General features: G+C 40.2%; 1 protein-coding gene across 1 annotated transcript in view; it reads right to left on the reverse strand.

The window, feature by feature from the left end:
• LOC142219118 (alpha-2-macroglobulin-like) overlaps window positions 1-20,662 on the reverse strand; it is a 35,354-nt gene that overhangs the window by 8,693 nt on the left and 5,999 nt on the right. Inside the window, 18 exon segments of the mRNA XM_075288084.1 lie at window positions 233-290; window positions 548-669; window positions 1,347-1,473; window positions 1,788-2,013; window positions 3,227-3,374; window positions 4,869-4,977; window positions 5,829-6,011; window positions 7,402-7,551; window positions 8,805-8,950; window positions 10,304-10,370; window positions 12,406-12,633; window positions 12,829-12,987; window positions 13,577-13,686; window positions 13,958-14,072; window positions 15,936-16,053; window positions 18,214-18,298; window positions 18,378-18,531; window positions 19,382-19,402. Of these exon segments, the coding sequence (XP_075144185.1) occupies window positions 233-290; window positions 548-669; window positions 1,347-1,473; window positions 1,788-2,013; window positions 3,227-3,374; window positions 4,869-4,977; window positions 5,829-6,011; window positions 7,402-7,551; window positions 8,805-8,950; window positions 10,304-10,370; window positions 12,406-12,633; window positions 12,829-12,987; window positions 13,577-13,686; window positions 13,958-14,072; window positions 15,936-16,053; window positions 18,214-18,298; window positions 18,378-18,531; window positions 19,382-19,402 (2,326 nt within the window).

The raw sequence follows: 20,662 nt of genomic DNA on the forward strand, positions 1-20,662 counted from the left end.
ACTAAGATGGTAAGCAAGCGCTGTAGTAAACCCTGGCTGCCATAAATATCCATCAGCACCCCATGAATACTAGGGGTCTAATACACTTCAAAAGGGATATGCAATTTAAAAAAAAAACCGTACCCCATCGTTTTTATACAATTCCCACAGATTTCTGATTCCTGCTCCTCAGTAAATCTTCACTGTTTTACTTTAGTATCACACTTCGCTAGGTCATGTAATGTCCTCCTACCTCCCTCTTTTAAGCAGATCAGAGAGTTGTGAGATTTCTCCGCCAGGACACCTCCAGGCTGAGAATACAGAAAAAACATAACGCGTTTTTGAGTTCATATATTTATATAAAAAGTATGTTAAAAGGAGACTAGCGGACCCGGAGCCTTGGAGGCTGAATACCAGGGAACGCCAACAACTTTCTTGGCTTTGGCTCAGTTACATAGATACAAGGACAGTGACTTCAGACAGGTGAAGGAAAACCTATAGAAGGTTTGATGCACCATAGATGCAGAATTACTTGTGAACCATTTTTGGGGTATCATTGCACACTTACCTGCACTAGCACTTTCTTTACAATGGTGTCGGTTTTGCCTTGGTTAGGAACAACAGGGATCTCATTTCCACAAAACTCTTCGCTATCTACAGCTTCAGTCGTTACAGTAATATTTACTTCTCCTGAAAAGGGATCCAGGTGGTAAGTTATATAATAGTAAAAACAACATTTACAGATGTGTCCGTCCTCTCCATTTCTCTTGGTTCACTAAGTTCAAATACGTGTGGCATGAGATAACTTTATGATATCCTGATTTTGTAATATTGTGTCACAAAGTGATAAGCTATATGTATCTATATGTAGGGTTGAGTGGTTGTGTCTGTAAAGCATTTCACTAGTATTTTGCAATATTGTATCAAGATAGTTTCAATATATTATTGGGATCCTTAAACAAATCTTAGATAAGTAATGGTTAGACACATCTGTAGGCAAAGAAAAGACAGACTAAGGTCATCAATGGACAACAACAAGGGAGAATCGTCATGCCTTGTTTGCAAGGTTTCAGGCGTTCTAGTCATAGAAAAGTTGCACATATTTATGCAAATCTGTTTTTAGCAAAAAAAATTGTGATTTTTATGTTAGGCACTGTCCTCACCACTTTGATGGAAATGGACCTGGCAAGGTCATGTCATGGATGGGGTTACCAGCCTCACCAGATTTCTGGTAATTTCCATCAGTTTCCTGGTGTAAATGATCACTAGAGTTCTAAGTGTTGTCACCACAAGACAGATGCTGATACCCAACTGTATTTAATTTAGGAGACAACGTATGAACCATTCTCTCCCAGGTCCCATCATACCCAGTTTCTTGGCTTTCAGGTTCCAATGGAAGGTTTTGCTCTCATCTGGACAGATACAACTGCTATATGAACAGTCATTGAACTTTATCTCTTCTAACTCATCGGTGGTCTTCATGGTGGTTTGTACCTGGCAAAGAAAGGTTTAAACATAACACACTACACATGATAAGTCACATCAAAACCCAAGGAAACCTCAATGACCTAGTATCAGTGACCAAGGGTACCCTCCACAACCACATAATCTAAACCAGTCACTTGCAGCTTTATGTTCATTACTATTGCCATTGGTTATATTAGATATGTGTTCTGGGTTGATCTTAGTCACTGGGTCAATGACAGAGTTACTATTGGACATTTGGTATTGTACCATATGTCCAAAAAAAGCCCCCCAACTTTCCATGGACTTTGCTCATCTCTATACTTTATACAAGTGCTGTTTACCATCATACAGTGTTTCATGTAGTTAAAGACTGAAGCTCTGAGGGCAAATATTTCTTCTCTGATAACAGAATATGGGAGGGTAATCTTTACGAAGAAAGGCTGGAAAACTCTTAAGGATGATGATGGAGAGATACCAAATCCACTTGGTCCCATACATATGGCCCCTGCATTCCAGTCAGTGATGGTATCTGGAGCCTTACGGTGGATTTCAGCTCGTCCAGATTCTCTACATAAACAGGAAAATAGACTTAATTTAGAGTAACATTTTAGCAATTCATTTTAAAGTGGACCTTTCACCATGTCTACAAGCTCCAGCTCTTTGCATCCTTTAACAGGAAAACTACACTGATTCTGGAGAAGTTGGAATTTTTCCTCTAGCCCTCTCCATTCAAAAGCAATCAATGCAGGTAGCTTCAGCACCTGTTATGCTAATTAGGCTCTCTGCTGTCCGCTTGGGGTTCTTGGGATACAGCAGACAATGGGTTGTGATCCAGTACTCAAATCAGAAGCATTCGCTGAGCTCATGATCACAAATGCACCTTTTTTTTGTTGCAAATTTTGTTGCATTTTTTGAGCCAAAGCCAACAGTGGGAAATATATACTGTCTACCAATAAGTATTTGGACACCTGTGGACCGAGCAGCATGAGCGTAAATTACAGTCTAAGCTCTGCGGGGCATGCTTTCCGCAAGTCTTTGTATGATGGCTAGTGGTATTTTATTCCATTTGGCTTGGAGAAGACAGGTAAGTTCTTTCACCGATTTTGGTCGGCTGCTGCACCCCTTAGTTAGGCGATCTAACTCATCCCAGAGGTGCTCGATAGGGTTCAAGTCTGGGCTCTGGGCAGGCCGGTCCAGTCTGTTAACCTGATTTTCACTGTACCAAGCCATGGTAGACCTTGCTACATGACAGCTGGCAATGTCATCCTGGAAGTAACATTGGTCCAACCCATAGAACCGCCATAATGTAGAAAGCACCTTGTTATCTAAAATAGTGCAATAGTCGTTGGTGTTGAGTCTACCATGCACTGGGACCAAGGGTCCATACCAGGAGAAACACCCCCAGACCTTAACTCCACCTCCGCCGAATTTTACTGGGTGTCCAAATACTTATTGGTAGACAGTGTATAGGAAGTTCTTATATTTCTACCTTCTACTCCATCCACTCCTGGCTTTGGCACAAAAAAATGCAACAAAATCTGCAACAAGAAAGTTTACCTAGTTTATTTCTTGCCGGTGTTATATTAATGCATCATATAAATTTGACATTGGCTAAAGTGAAGGCCTTTGACCAGAAATACCATGTACAACCTGCGGTCAGGTGTTGTGTTGTTTCTGAAAGAAGATGCAAAGAAATGGGCGTCCATGCAAATTCCTTATTTTACAAGCTGGGCGTATAACTAAAAGCAAATTTCTACAAACTCTTCAGCATACAACGTACCCAAGAGCAGTGAATTCCCAAATCCAGGTCTCAGGGAAATATGTTCTTGGTTTTGCAGTTTCTTTTGGTTTTGGCTTTGGAACACTTGCTACTCCTGGCAATGCAACTGTATCTGATATTACCATAGGTATTGCGGGATGGCGTGCATCTTAGACATAAATACATACAAAGAGTAAAAAAACTAAACTTCACACCCTGTATTACCATTTTCTGTATAGAATGATGTAGTAATGAACAGTAGGAAGGGGGAATATGGTGTGGTTGGGCCTACTTTGGAGCATATACTACTGTGTGGGGGGAGTCTGTGGAGCGTATAATACCGTGTGGGAGCCATTGAGCATATAATACTGTGTGGAGGCCACTGTGAAGCATATAATAGTGTCTGGGGACTACTGTGGAGCACATTATACTTTGTGGGGGCCACTGTGGGGCAGATTGTACTGTCTGAGGGGCATTGTGGGGCAGATTGTACTGTCTGGGGACTCTTCACTATTTATATCACACAGTATATGTTTTATAGCACACATGTGATATTAGTGCAGGCTGTAATAACATTTCACGGTCACTATAAAACAGATCCTATGCGATGTAAATAGTGAACGTTAATTGTTCAAAAGTACCAAATGCAGAGACCTTTACCTTTCAGTACAAAGTTGTTTCTATTATTGAAAGCTCTGTAAAGCCCCATTTACACGACTGTATATTGTGGGTCCATAACTGTCTACAATTGTGGATCCACACAGTATTAAGGTTAAATTGTCATGTTGGAACTTTGCAATAATTTAGTGGGTTTTGGGTTTCAGTTTGGGCACTCGGTCTCTAAAAGGTTCACCATCACTGGTATAGATCAGCCTGAATTTCTTGAAACCTAGTAGCATAATCCAGGAATAAAGTCATGACAGATAAATTCTACCAAAGAGAGTCCCATCCACAGATAACTGTTTCATGGTTAAGCAGGATAAGTAGGAGTTATCTGCATACTCTTTTCCCAGAATACTCAGCAGGATAGGCATGGCATAAAAAGCAAATATAATCCATATATATATATATAATATTATATTGTACTCACATCATACTTGAACAAGACTCCCTTTCCTTTGGAAGAGTTTTTCTGATTTGACTTTATTGCCAGATTTTGCTTCTTGGTTTTGAGATCTTTAGGGAGAGTTCAAGCAAGTACCAATTTTCTGCCAAGGATTCTTTCCCAGAATTCTTAGCAGGGTACACATGGTCTAATAAGTCCCTGTATGTTGCAAAGTGGAATCTGTTGAGGCAATTTCTTAAGGAGACACAGTATCACCTGAGCCCCATCTGGGACCTCTCACCCAGTTATCCAGTACCTTGCTTCGCACTGCAGAGAGGCAATAACTTTCAAACAGTTGACTGCCCTTTTGAAAGAATTATTCTGGCTTGGCTTTATTTTTGGATTATGCCATTTGGTTTCAAGGAAACCAGGCATTGATCTATAAGGAGTCACTTTCCAAAAGGTGGTGCTAGAGCAAGTCCCACTTTTCCACCAAAGAGATCTTATTTGCATATCCTTTTTCCAGAACAGTAAATAGTAAGAGAAAATCAACGTTTCATTGTTCCTTCAATCTTATTATATAGATTTTATATAAAATGAGTACAATAACTAACTTACCTTCATCATAATCATCATCCTCATCTTTTTCTTCCATCACTGCCATCGGATGGAATTTAGGACATGGCATCTTAATATCTGCGCATGTTATTATCTTTAAGCGCAGTTTCTATGAGGAAATGTAATGTAAGATATGAATATAGAGTATTTATATATAGGAGATAGAAGACCCCATAATAAAGATCATATCAGACCCCTGTTGCAATGCTCAGTTATGCCACCCAACGAAACATCTGACATTTGTTTCTGACATTAGACAATAACACCCGCTCTGGAGAAGGGAGTCCTGCACAAGTTTTCACAACCTTATAAAATAGGGCTGGGGCATCTCTTCTCAAGGAGGCCATTAAAGCCGTTTGGGCTTCCTCTATGGTATGTACAACCTAGTAAGTTGGACATGTGCTCTATGCACAGATATACAACTTTATCTTGGTTGACGATGATGAAAGACACTATATCGGTAGCATTGGACACAAATGTCTACCTCTTGTTTTATGCCTCTAATATTATCCTGACTGATGGTAGAATAATGGTTTCCACGTTGGTCTCAATAGCCCCTGCTTGCTAAAACTAAAGTCAAATAAGATTTATCTACATTATTGTACCAATATGTGTTCAGCTGTCACCAAACAAGAGGAAGATGAGACTCCACGGACTGTTATACCCCAAAACACCCACCCCACCTCCCCATATAGCGGTTACCAACTAAGAGGAAGATGAGACTCCACGGACTGTTATACCCCAAACCACTCCCCCTCCCCCATACCGCCACTCACCCACCCAAATCCAACCCCTCCCCCCCACTTTACTAGCTTTGGCAATGCCAAATATCTATTCGGACGTGCCAATACAGCTTGTTTGATTTGATTTGATATCTTAAAGGCAATATTTTCTTACAACTTCCCCAGGCGTTTAGCTTTTTAGTTTTTCCTTTTAGATGGTTAGAATGGTTGGGTTTACCTTAAACAGGTTGTGTACATCCACAGTTCCATCTATAGGGAACCAAGGCCATGATGGTCTTATAATAACTAGCCCAGAGGAACTAGGAATTGGGGGATGATGTTTAATTCCACAGCTATCGTCATCCTCCTCGACACGAGAATCATACCATCTAAACTCAGCAGGGGGAAAGAGATCATGCACCTTGCAAAAAATATAAGAAAAATGTAAGAAGTCCGAACACTAAAAGTAATATTAACAGTTCCTTACCATGTGTACCGATCCTTACATTGTGCTCTACTACTGTATCTATTGTAACTTAGTCCAGGTTGAGCATAAACTACATATACTATATATATATATATATATATATATATATATATATATATATATATATATATATATATATTATACATATACACACCCATAGACCCTTTCACTTGTGTAGGGCTAAACTGCAGTGCTATACACAAATACAGATGAGGGAACCTCTAAAGATTTGGTCTGTTTCATGTGGTTTGGTCCATGTTAGTCTTGTGGCAAATAAGTTCATCGTGAAACGGAAGTGCCATTAATATACTCTGGGGTCTTTGCAGATCTAGAAGTATAATAGGTGACGGCCCAGGGGAGGTATGGAAACTTGAAACTTTTGGAAATGTATGGTCAAATCTTCTGAGGGTTCACTAGCATGTGCTATATATGAAATGGTTTTTGCCTGGAATAGGCAATATTGTACATTGGATATTTTGGAAAATAGAGTGAAGAGTAAGGTACCGTATTTACAATCAGAGTAGGAAACTACACTATGACTGACCAGGACACATTTTTAACTACAACTATATGGATAGAAGCTCACAGGCTCATCGGTGTCCATTGTCATATATCTCTATTTATATGATCTACTTTATATATAGCTTTCTTCAGACACTTTGAGGCCCGCTTCACATCTCTGTTCGGGTTTCCCCAGGCAGACCCCCCCAAATGGAAACCTAATCCACATAAAACAGAGGTCACCTAAGGAAACCTGCAGACCCCATAGACTATAATAGGGTTCTTGTGGTTTCCACTCGGTTTCTGCACGAAAAATGCGGAGAGAAAAGTTGAGTTTGCAGGACTTTTCTCTCTGTATATTTCACGCGGATAGGGGAACGGAATGGTCCAAATGCAGATGTGAACTGGGCCTGTCTTGTTTAGGAAAGCTATCCCTAATGGAGATGTAAATATGCAGAATAGTAAGAAGAATTTAATAAGAATAATGCAGAATATGATGAATATATACATGACATTATCACTTACTTTAACAAAAAGTAGACACCGAGCACACTCATAGTGCAGATAATCATAAATATTCTGTGGCAATTTGAAAAACCCACAAGTGACAAATAGACCTGATTGGCCTCTCACCTAATGTGACTGTGATCCCGTTCACAGTTACGTTTAGAAGATTGATGACTAGGTGGAGGGAGCAGCACGTCACAGGAACACCAATAGGAAAGGACCAGGTGTGAAAGAAATGTAAAAAACCAAAAGGACCGCGCTCACAGGTCAATAGATTTATTGGGAAAAAACTGGAGTGCACTACATTATCACTTACTTTGTCAGCCGTAAGCTCCCTCTCTGGTTTCAACAGTACCACGCTCTGATCCACCACCTGCAGACCACAGAGAGACCTGGGTTCAGCCTCAACCTGGAAAAACACATCTGATCCTGGAAGGACCTCATGTGGAGAAAACTCAGTTGATACCTGGAAAAAAAGTTACATCTTAACAAGGATATGGAAATAAATATATAGTAGAACCACGAGCGACTCAATATAGTGAGTGATTTAGTCAATATAGAAGGATTTCTAAGAGAAGGTGCTAGCATTTTCAATGGGGGCATTTTGGGCTACTCTTTCTACCTATGGTCCATGGGAAAAAAATCAGAGTATTTCAGAGAAAGATACAGCTGAATACAATATGACAGTGTGTTGCTCATCTGTCTAAGCTCCAGTACTGCTTTGTTACGGTCTCCACCTCATTTTGGCATAAGATGCTCAACATAATATGACAGTGTATTACCCACCCTTCTCAGACCCAATACTTCTCTTGCTCTTGCTTTTGATCCTGTTACTATAAGCACGCACTTGCTAGACAACCAACTATTCTAGGTTCCTGTCTGGTTCAGAAGCTCAGTCCTCTTTCAAGGTGCTGTTGATTTTCCATGGTCCACAGAGGTGGTTCTTGAAGCTCTCTGAACCCAGTGCAAAATTTGTAATCGGTCCCATATCTTGTACCAGTTAGAATAGTGGTATATTTTATGTGACAGAGGGAATTTTAGGGTCCCTCAGACTCCAGGGCCTGGTAGTGACTGCTACTTCAGCACCTTCTATAGTTATGATTCTCACGGCGCCCAATGCTTGTAGGTGATCCCAGTGGGTGGCCTATTTAAACCCAGGTTCTGCCCCAGACCACTGCATAAACATAGGTGCTGTATCATTTTATTGACTCTCTTTGTGGCCTCTCTATCCTGATGACCTCAGTTGCTGGTCTTGGACTACTCTCTGACTTGCCCTTCGGATTGTCCTTTGTTCTTTTTATTGTTAGGACCTGAATTGTTCTCTTATTTGCTACTCTCTAATACTGTCTGTCTATCCTTTGACAACCTCTGCCTTTTTCTGGATTCTACTATCTTGCTCCAAAGAGCTAATTTACAAAATCATTTCTTTTTCTTTTTTTTTTTTTTTTAAAAGACTATATCTTGGCAATAGAAGTACCAATACACAAGGGAAAACATTTAGCTGATTCAGATGACCCTAACCTATCTATCTGCAGGGCTGGATTGCTATACTCGGTTCAGAGGACAGACTCCCTTTAGTAGCCATCATGAAACTGCATTTTATCATCATTGTAACACATAGACTTAGAACAGTCACTTTACTTGTAAAGTCAGTAACATATTGGGGTCAAAGATAGAATGTTCTATGTTGTTACAATTTAGAAAACAAATACAACTTACTTTATTCTTGAAACATTTCTGTGCGTCGTATTTTGCGGTATCTGCTAATAATTCCCCACTAGGTAAGAAGATGTATACAAGGACATGAAAGAACTTAGAAGTGGCTTCACCTAAAGGGATGTTCAAGGTAACTTCTCCATGGATATCTACAATAGAAAAGAACATTATTTGGTGCAAAACACTTTCCATAATGAAATAATTTTACCTCTTCCATATAAAACCATCTTATGTTTCTGTTCTATAGATACATAACAAATAACCAATAGCATATTCTATGAAAAAAAAATGTGGAATTACAATTCTTGTGAAGATTGTATTCTGCTATAAAAAAAAAGCTGCTTATCATCAGAGGACAGTGCCTCATAGAGAACTATACAGTAGCTCTCCGAATATAGGTCAATGGGTAAACAACCACACCCTTGTTTCTCCAAAGAGCTCATTTACATATTGACAAAAAAAGGCACTCAGAGTCACAGTCACCAATTCAGGTAATTTTAATGTATCTATGGGGCTGTTTTGATATGCTGAGGTCTGGTGACAGACCAAGTAACTAGAATGTGGAAGTGATGCCGGGTATGATATATCAATAGCAGAAGGAGCCCCTTCGCATAGGTATATTTTATGTTTTGTTTGTGTAGTGGCCCCATAAGAATTGTATGTTGTTTGTGTGTTTGTGTCCATAAGCATCATGTAATCATGTGTATCTCAGTTTGGATATCAGTGAAAAAACCTGCGATCGGTTGTTATGGAAACATGGAGTAAAGCTGTGTGTATGTGACCTTGTGTAACAGTGTCATCTACCGTGCCCTGCCCCTTTAAAGCTGCCCTACAGCAGTGAAGAAAAATGGCTGTGTCGTAATGGATACCTGGAGTAAAACTGTGTGCATGTGGAGGCTAAGCACCTACGAGCTTCTATTGGTTGATAAGGACATGTAACTGTGTGCATGGCAGTTTGAGGATGAGTGCAAGACTTGCAGGCTTGTACTGCCTAATGCAGGTAATTTTTTGGGGGAATACTGTATCTCAGGAACAGTCCTTCCTAGAGAGCTGAGACCCGATCTAAAACCTTCCCAAACTCCTTATGTACCTGCGTGCCAAATTTGGTGAGGATCAGTCCAATCGTTTGGTCGTGCATAAAGAACAGACAGACAGACCCTAATTTTTATATATATATATATATATATATATATATATATATATATATATATATATATATATATATATATATATATATAAGAGATATGCTCATAATATACAGATGTATTTAGAAAAATTAGAATAACAGTTCATGGATTTAGGTTTTAAAAGCAGTTTGATGCTACATGCTATTTGAGATTTTGCAATATTTTTTGTCTTAGAATAATAGTACTTCTACCTAGAGCTACATGGTTTTTATTTCTGTATTTTTTGCTAAAATAAAAATAAAAATTAGAGATGCGAAAATCTGTAGAATTTAATTTCTTAAAAATAACAGACTTCTTATTATGTCCATGTCTTACCTTCATTCGTATTTTCAGGCGTAATTTCCACGGTCCCTGTTTTTTTAATAGAAATTTTGGAAACCAACTGTGAAAAAAATGACAATGGTAAAATATTAGAATACTAAAAAAATATAATAGGATAAATATTTTATTAATACTATATGTGGACTCTTCAAGAGAACTACCAAAAGTTTTGTGTTGGAAACAACTGAACAGACGTATCTCTAACGGTGCCCAGAACTAAATACAAATTTTCATTTTTATTATGAAACTAGCAGGAGGACCCAGCTTTGCACGGGTGTATTTCATGTTTGTATAGTGGCCCCATAAGAATTGCCCAGTTTTGCACTGGTCTATTTTGTATGTCGTTTGTGTGTGTTTCCATAAGTGTCATGTGACCATGTGTATCTCAGTTTGGATATCAGTGAAAAACCTGCGATCAGTTGTTAGGAATACCTGGAGTAAAGCTGTGTGTATGTGACCTTGTGTAATAGTTTCGTCCACAGCACCCTGCCCCTTTAAAGCTGACCTACAACAGTGAAGGAAAATGTCTGGATTGCTATGGAAACCTGGAGTAAAGCTCTGAGCTGTGTATCTAATCCTCCACCATGCTGGTTTGGAGGAACAGAAAGAGAGAAGGATACTTTGCGCTTCCTTTTTGAATGTTATATTTGTGTTGGGATGCGTTCAGTGACTTGTCCTCAAATTCCCGGTCGCTTGCCTGGACACTTAGTCCTATGGAATGAGGGTAGAAGGAAGGGGTGTCTTAAGTCTGGATAGCGGTTCGCCACAGTCGGGATATACAGCTTCCTTTAACAGGGATGGGTGTTTTAAGATACTGAAGGTACAATGGGATCCAAAAGGATAGTGCCCAAAGATGATGCCCAATGGTGCACACACTGTCTCCAGACGACACTCAAGTAGATATAAATGGTAGTATTTTATTGATTGAAACGCGTAATCAATAAAATACTACCATTTATATCTACTTGAGTATCATCTGGAGACAGTGTGTGCGCCATTGGGCATCATCTTTGGGCATTATGCTATTGGATCCCATTCTACTTTCAGTAATCATTCGACGTGTGATACTGTGTGCTGAGCCGTATATTTAATCCTCTGCCATGTGATACTGTGTGCTGAGCCATGTATCTAATCTTCTGATGCGTTTCAGACCAATTCTAAAACCGTCATGGACACCTGATGTATCTGTGTGCCAATTTTGGTGAAGATTGGTCCAGTCGCTTGGTCATGCATAAATAACAGACAGACAGAAACTCATTTATACATATAGGAAATATACAAAGAAGAAGGCATGAATAATATTTGAATTCTTAATACTAAGTATTTTATAATTAATATATTTTAAGTATTTAAGTATTAATGGTATTTTCTACTGTTAAAAATAATATCACATATGTTGTGTCTATTTATTGTATGTATAAAAAGTTATACATTTGAGAAGACAGCTTTATGTTAAGTTCACACTAGCATTTGGTTTCCATTCTGCAGGTCTCTTTGGGGACCCTAATAATGGAAGCCTAAGGTTCCAGGGGATGTCCCGCAGCAATAAAGTGCTGCGGGAAAAACCGCGATGGCAACACATCACAGTTCTTCCCACAGCACTTTAAACAGAAAATTTGCAGAGTTTACTTCCGCGTACTTTCTTTTACAATTATACCTATAGCGAAACCACTGTCGTTTCTGTAGGTATAATTGATGTGCTGCCATTTCCAAAACTGCGCCAGTTTTTACTGCAAAGTGGGCGCCATCCACTTTGCCTGTACTGTAAAATGCCATGATTTTCCCGCAGCATTTCTGTTCAGTGAGGCCCTGGCCTAAAAGGCGGTTACCTGCGGAATCCCTCAGTCCTCATGAATTTTAATGGGGTCCGCCCAGTTTCTACAGGTTTCTGCCCAAAAATATGTAGAAAATTTTTTCAAGCAGATTTAAAATTTTTTGTTTTTCAAGCGGATTCTGGGATGGAAACCCCAAAAGGACTTCGAACACTGGAGTTACCCCAGCCTTAGCAATATCTTTTTGCCTTTCTTATCGTATGAGAAAAAACACATTGTATTGACTAAAGTAATAATAAAATCCATATATTTATCATGTCTTACCATGTAATGCAGGGATAATGCCTTGGCCTCTTTCAGCTCGGTGTGACTAATGATGTATTCTGCACGGACCTCTTGATGGCCCTCACACGGGAGAACTTTATTCAGAGAATTCAGTTTTAAGAAACTCTTGCTTTGGGAGAGGAAGGGGACGGCATGTTGTGTGGCTTGGCCATAATCAGGCTGAACCTTACCCTTAACGCTTGGTTCAGAAGTTAAGTTTATTTGTGCCTTTAAGAAAACGCATACATATATTTCAAGGTTAGAAGAACGCACATCCCATTTTTAACTTGACTTTTGATACTTTATACAGTATATGTTTCAGTTAAATTTCTAGTTTGTCAACTTCAACTGAATCTCCCTTAACCCTTTTTGTTTGACCCCGTTTAGGTCTTGATGACAAAAGCATTTTTGGCATATTCATACCGACAATGTCATGGCACCTTTCCAGTCAGTTGTATTCAGGGTAAACGATGCTTGGCCACTCTCATCGGTCACTAAGGTCTGGTACTCCGTGTAATCCTTACATTTCATATAAACTGTAGTGTTTGGCTTAGGAACACCTTCAACATCCTCCACTTTAATCTGGAATAAGAGATTATAATATATAAAAACGGAGTTTGACCTTAAGAAAGTGGTATATAAGGAGAATATGCTGTGGTAGGGATCTCACCATATTTCTGTGAGTTTTCAATTCTTAAGTTCCCTTATGGGGGAACAAAGTGAAATAAATACAAGCTGACCAAGCAAGAAAACACAAAGGACTTGTAGAATGTCTGGGATCTTTGTCAGAGGGTAAAAAGATAATTAATGGTGTCGCACTCAAGATTCACAGAGATAGGTGCACCTAGATGGGTTGTTAGGCCAAGTCATCATGTAGAAAGAAGCTACTGTAGATTTTTACTACACCACGCAGGTAACCGTTTATTTATAGCATCAGGTGTTGCAATTTAATCCAATGGGAATAGTGCCTATTGTGGCATCACTTCCAATCACAATTGCATACGATATGATGTGTGAATCCATTAACTATATAGAATGCCACATGTAGCACATTTTAAGAAACGGGAAAGAAGGAGGACATCTGGAACATATTAGACAATGCTTATTGCCTACTGTTTTAACCCTTAAATGATCATCTACATGATTAATTGCTTTATCAAAAGTGACTCACCACACCACTGTAAGGGATGCCAGCCTTGTAATTATCATCAGCATTAACAAAAGACAATTTATTGATGACATTTGTTACGACAGCTTTATCGGATGATTTTATCTCCACCCCTGAATGAAGAGGAAATAAAGAGAAAAATAACCTCTAAACATTGTTATAGACAGAAAATGTGATGGAATCAGGAAGGTGTTACATATATTATCACTAGCTACAGAAAGAGGTATAACATGAATCTCCTGGGCCCCATGCAAAATCTGTAACAGGGCCACCTACCTACCAGGTGCCATTTATAATACTAGTGCTTCATTTGTTGTTGCTGATTATGGAAGATCATTTTTCCTTTTGACCTACTACCAAGAGTCTATAATAGATGAGACTTACCAGTCCCTTCCTCTGTAACAGAAGCTTTAAAAGTCATTTCCTTTCTCCTCTTAGGATCATATGGATGAAAGAAGCTAAAGTGGACGATATCGGTATAACACCCAGATCTGTCCAACTGTGTGAAAGAAACAACTTGGATTCAAGAGCCATTAAATTGTTACATTGTACCTATATGAATTACCAGAATGAACAGAAAGAAAGACCAGAGAACTGCAATGTATAGCGAGCTAAGGCCTTTTTTTTTTTTGTTACAGATGTGTCCACACTCAAATGGGGTCTTTCACCAGAATCCATCACATGACCCCAGTCCGCAGATAGATGGGTTACGATCAATGTTTTTATCCATATGTTTAGCGCCACTTACTCCTTTGGAGTGATGACAACGTCCTCATTGTTCCAAAGATCTCATTTACATGTTTATAGAAATATCGATATCTTAACAACAGAGAGATCGGAGCAATGGTGACAACTCAGCAACAATGCACAAGGGGAAAACATCCTTTGATTCCAGTGATCTTGTTGTATCTATCTGTGGGGCTGGGTTGATGTGTCTGTTCTGGTGGCAATGGCATTGAACAAATACATGAAGTTCTGACCTATCCTCAGGATAGGTGACTACTTGCAGATTGATGGGGTCTTACCATTGGGACCCCCCACTGATACCCAAAATATAGTCCTATTTTCCCATGTAAATTTAGTGGCAAGTTACACATGCAGGCTTCCACATCATACATTCTCTATTGGATGATGGAAGATTGTTGAATACAATACTCTGGCAGTTCCATTGAATGGATTGGAAGCTCCTGTGCCCACATTGCCATTCCATTCTCATGGGGAGTAGAAATCCCTATTATCTCAGCAATCAGACCCCCAACTATCAGCAAGTTATATAACCTACTCTATGGACTGGTCATATCTTACTATGGGGGCACAACCCCTTTAACTGATCTCTAATATCTCTAAGGCAGTGGTTCTTAACCAGGGTCGATCGAACCCTAGGCCATATGCACGGTTCATTTTGTGTACCATTAAAAATCATATACCTATGTCTTGAATTTGGAAAAAAATCATATTTGATGTATCCCCAAAGGAGGGTTCGGTGAATGTGAATATGAAACTGGTGGGTTCGGTACCTCAAACAAGGTTAAGAACCACTGCTCTAAGGACTCCAGTTTCTCATGAAACCATTTCACCACAAGATCATAGCTTTATGACAAAATATTATCTAGGTCCTTTAATGTGACATTAGAATGGGACAATCTACTAAAATGCATTCCTAGATTTGCCTCTCCTTGTATATACAGAGTCACTAAACATAAGGAATCTCCAGGTCAGAAGGGCTCAGTCATCACCATCAGAGACCGGCACATTTCCTTGCAACACCAAAAAAATACAAGACCTGTGGGCACATCTTATCATCAAACACTCATATCACACACAACAGGACTATGAAGGCAACTGGATACCCTCATGGGAAAACACTGCTCTGGACCAGACAATAGTTTGATCTTTCCAGAATGATGAAGAGAGGAAAATGTTGGAATTCAATCTGAATATAAATCTCCAGTCACTGACAATAGGACTCAATCTAACACTTAAATTGATAGGTTCTTACATGGACATACAACCCCCCCCCCACACACACACACACACACACACACACACACACACACACCACCTCAGACTGACTCCTTATCCCTGTCTCTTAGAGTTGGTATTATATCTTTACTAACAAGCACCGATTGGCTACAAAATGTGCGGACCAGAGCTCGTTCTACCCCGGCATTCTTACATGGGCCGACGTAGAGGACATGTAGAAGTAACAACTGCTAAGGCAAAAGCTACACTGTCACTGCCCATCTACAGCAGAGACCTGTCAAGTATGGACAACCAAATACGTTGACTGAAGTCTGCATAGGTAACAGAAGATAAGAGGAAACATTATCCCAATAAGAAGGAATGGTAAATAATATCTCACCTTTCCTTTCAATATTCTGCAAAAGTTGGCATCATAATCCGGATTTACATATCTGTAATACCTCTGACGACAAATAATGACTTCAACATCCCCGTGCACTGGTTTCCCATAGGTGTATCTAAGAGTTTAGAAGAAAATGATAAGGATATATTGTAAAAAAAAAATGGAAAGATATTATCAACTGTTATGGATTTGTGCTATAAAGCTACTGGTGTAGGCGGGGTTGGATCCAGGTTTCCGTGGGACCTTGGGTGACAGAGACTCAGTAGACCAGTTTGCGGCGCAACCCATCCAATATTGGATTATTTTTTCTGCAATGGTCCCCTTATTCATCCATACAGTAAAATGGCCCCGTTAATATGCACCCATCATGGCAATGAGTGTTAATGACACTCAAGTGATTGGTCATGTGCCGATGCCCGCCCTGGGTGTACGCCACTACCTAACAAGCCTAGGTTACTACTTGGCTGGTATGCCACTTTGACCAACACAGAATGGGACATAGTCTACAACTACACTCAGATTCCTCCATTCAGTACAGCAGACCAGGTACGTCTTAACTATCACAGATGGCATACCTTTAAATTTCAGGGTAAGCTTGGTTAGGTTGGGCCAATTCCCAAGAACACTACTACTTACGGACAGATACACTTTGAATATGTGCTGCTCAGTTCTTCACTCTAAGGGCTAGTTTTTTGATGATGAATAAGTCTCAAAATCCATTGCCAAAAACAGCTCTCATTGCCTTCATTGGGAGCTGCTCGCTTCTTTGTTCCACTAGCTATTAGCGGAAAAAAGAAGCGACATGTCCCTCCTCCCTGCGGAAGACTCCCTCCCTGTTAGGCCTATTCATTATGGCCTAATCTGGAGCGGAATGCTGCGTCGGGATGCCGGTGCACTACATCGGCATTCTGGTGCACTACATTGGCATTCCGTCACAGCTAGCCACGTGGTATCTTCACACACGGAATCCATTTTCCGCCATGTGAACATACCATAACAATTGCCAAAAAAAATATTCTTCAAATGTTTTTCCATGACTTATACATCGAATCCTTAAGGTAGTTCATCAATATATCAATGATTCTGAAACCAAGGATCCTCACATATCAGCTGGTTGAAGAGGCTGCAGTGAAATACTAAGCACAGCATTCTACCTGTTGGGGCAGTGCTTGGTATTACAGCTAAGCCCGATTAAAGAGGACCTTTCATCAGATTGGGCACAGGAAGTTCTATATACTGCTGGAAAACCGACATTGCGCTGAATTCAGCGCACTGTCGGCTTTCCTGATCTGTGCCCCGGGTAAAGCGCTATCGGTCCCGGTATTGTATCGCTTTACAGTCAGAAGGGCATTTCTGACACTTAGCCAGGGATGCCCTTCTGCCCAGCAGCGCCTATCGCGCTTTGCTGTGTGAGCGGGGAGGAACACCCCCTCCCTCTGCTCACACAGCTCGTCCATAGACGAGTATTATCAGGAGGGGAGGGGACGTTGCTCCCCACTCACACTCTACAGCGCGATAGGTGCTGCTGGGCAGAAGGGCATCCCTGGCTAAGTGTCAGAAACGCCCTTCTGACTGTAAAGCGATACAATACCGGGACCGATAGCGCTTTACCTGGGGCACAGATCAGGAAAGCTGACAGTGCGCTGAATTCAGCGCAATGTCGGCTTTCCAGCAGTATATAGAACTGCCTGTGCCCAATCTGATGAAAGGTCCTCTTTAAGTTGGAGGGGATGGAGCTTCTGCTGTAGCATGTGACCAATCAAGATGACATCATCAATAGATGGAAGAGGCCACAATACTTATGAGGGCCATTTTCTTTTCAAATCTCTGTTCAGCAGGGGTTCCGGATGTCAGACCACCATGAATCATCTATTGATGACCGATCCCATGAATATATTATCAATATATAAATCACACAAAATCCCTTTAAGCACCTCTCTATATATATTTTGCATCCTTTGTGTGTTGACCAGATTTACCGGCCTGCACCTTAGTTATCCATAACGCTAGGAGTCCCTGCCTCATGGCAATATACTATACTGCCCAGTACTGTAATCGGCACAGGACAGTATGTCACTGAGAGTCACGGACGCCTAGTAAAATAGATAACTATACTACTAGAAGACCCGATCACGGCATTAGGTAGAGACTGGTAAATCCGGCCAACACATGAACCAAGTCTCATGGCTGAATCTCAGCCCAATGTGAATGCGCCTTAAGTCAAACATAAAACTAGTAAAATTATAATAAAAAAGTTCTATTTCTTGAGACTCACTTTGCACAAACTTTAGCTGGAAACTGATGAATGTCAATTGGAATATGCTTAGGAAAATGCATGGTGACCTCGAATTTTGGAAGTACTGAAAAGACATAATAGACACATGTTGGAAATGATAAAGCAAACAAATATTAGCTATTGGGCATAACGGGACTCCTCACCATATTTCTCCACAGTAAAGGTATGGGATGTGTCCTTCAGTTTGATGGAATACTCTCCTAATGTAGGCTCAGGGTCAAGAGGAAAGGACAGCTCAGCAATGCCCTGGTCGGGCTTCACATTTAACCATTGTCTTATCCTTTTTAGATCTGGGTCCTAAACGTAACAATTGTTCGTTAGAATTTCTTACAATATAAAAAAATTTAATTATTACAAACTGAAAAGTATTAAAGGGATCCTATCATTGAGAGGTAATTTTTTGTCCCTAACACGTAGGAATAGCCTTAAGAAAGGCTATTCATCTCCTACCTTTAGATGGCTTCTCTGCGCCGCCGTTCTGAAGAAATACCATTTTTCATCAGTATGCAAATGAGTTCTCTCACAGCACTGGGGGTGTCCCCAATGCTGTGAGAGAACTCTCCAGCACCACCTCCATCTTCTTCAGGAACAGCCTCTCTGCGCGTCTTCTTCAGGAGCTGGGTTCAAACTTCTAGGCCTCGGGCAGAATCAACTGCGCATGCCCACAGGCCACAAGAAAATGGCCACTTACTTACTGTGTAAGCGACCATTTTCCTTGTGACCGCGGGCATGCGCAGTAGGCTCGGCCTGAGGCCTACAAGTTTCAAAGCCTGTTCCGGAAGAAGACACAGGAAGATGACGTTCCTGAAGAAGATGGTGGCGGTGCTGGAGAGTACTCTGGCAGAATTGGAGACACCCCAGTGCTGTTTGAGCGCTGGGGTCCACCCCCAGTGCTGTAAGAGAATTCATTTGCATACTGCCGAAAACTGGTATTTCTACGGAATGGTGGTGAGGAGAAGACATCTAAAGGTAGGAGACGAATAGCCTTTCTTAAGGCTATTCCAACGTGTTAGGGACAAAAAAAATAATTCTCAATTATAGGATCCCTTTAATGTTTTCATATTTAAATATCTAATACCTTATAAATTATAATAAATTACATTATTATTATTATTATTATTATTATTATATATTGCATATTTCTTACCCGCACTTCCACCATTGGAATCTAAGGGGAAAAACACACATTTTATTTTCAATAATTTCCCCAAGTTCTTAAAAAAGTAAGTTTTTTTTTTTTTTGCTTATGTTTAAATAGGAACTCTGCTGAATTTGGGTCTTTGATCTGGTAACACAAATACACAGTCATTTACAGTTTTCGGGGACAATACCATATACAGTCCTATGAAAAAGTTTGGGCACCCCTATTAATCTTAATCATTTTTAGTTCTAAATATTTTGGTGTTTGCAGCAGCCATTTCAGTTTGATATATCTAATAACTGATGGACACAGTAATATTTCAGGATTGAAATGAGGTTTATTGTACTAACAGAAAATGCGCAATATGCATTAAACCAAAATTTGACCGGTGCAAAAGTATGGGCACCCTTATAATTTTATTGATTTGAATTCCCCTAACTACTTTTTACTGACTTACTGAAGCACAAAATTGGTTTTGTAACCTCAGTGAGCTTTGAACTTCATAGCCAGGTGTATCCAATCATGAGAAAAGGTATTTAAGGTGGCCAATTGCAAGTTGTTCTACTATTTGAATCTCCTCTGAAGAGTGGCATCATGGGCTACTCAAAACAACTCTCAAATGATCTGAAAACAAAGATTGTTCAACATAGTTGTTCAGCGGAAGGATACAAAAAGCTGTCTCAGAGATTTAACCTGTCAGTTTCCACTGTGAGGAACATAGTAAGGAAATGGAAGACCACAGGGACAGTTCTTGTTAAGCCCAGAAGTGGCAGGCCAAGAAAAATATCAGAAAGGCAGAGAAGAAGAATGGTGAGAACAGTCAAGGACAATCCACAGACCACCTCCAAAGAGCTGCAGCATCATCTTGCTGCAGATGGTGTCACTGTGCATCGGTCAACTATACAGCGCACTTTGCACAAATAGAAGCTGTATGGGAGAGTGATGAGAAAGAAGCCGTTTCTGCACGTACGCCACAAATAGAGTTGCCTGAGGTATGAAAAAGCACATTTGGACAAGGCAGCTTCATTTTGGAAACAAAAATTGAGTTGTTTGGTTATAAAAAAAGGCGTTATGCATGGCGTCCAAAAAGAAACAGCATTCCAAGAAAAACACATGCTACCCACTGTAAAATTTGGTGGAGGTTCCATCATGCTTTGGGGCTGTGTGGTCAATGCCGGCATCGGGAATCTTGTTAAAGTTGAGGGTCGCATGGATTCCACTCAGTATCAGCAGATTCTTGAGAATAATGTTCAAGAATCAGTGACGAAGTTGAAGTTACGCCGGGGA

Source organism: Leptodactylus fuscus, chromosome 10 (assembly GCF_031893055.1).
Source record: "Leptodactylus fuscus isolate aLepFus1 chromosome 10, aLepFus1.hap2, whole genome shotgun sequence".
Taxonomy (NCBI): Eukaryota; Metazoa; Chordata; class Amphibia; order Anura; family Leptodactylidae; genus Leptodactylus; species Leptodactylus fuscus.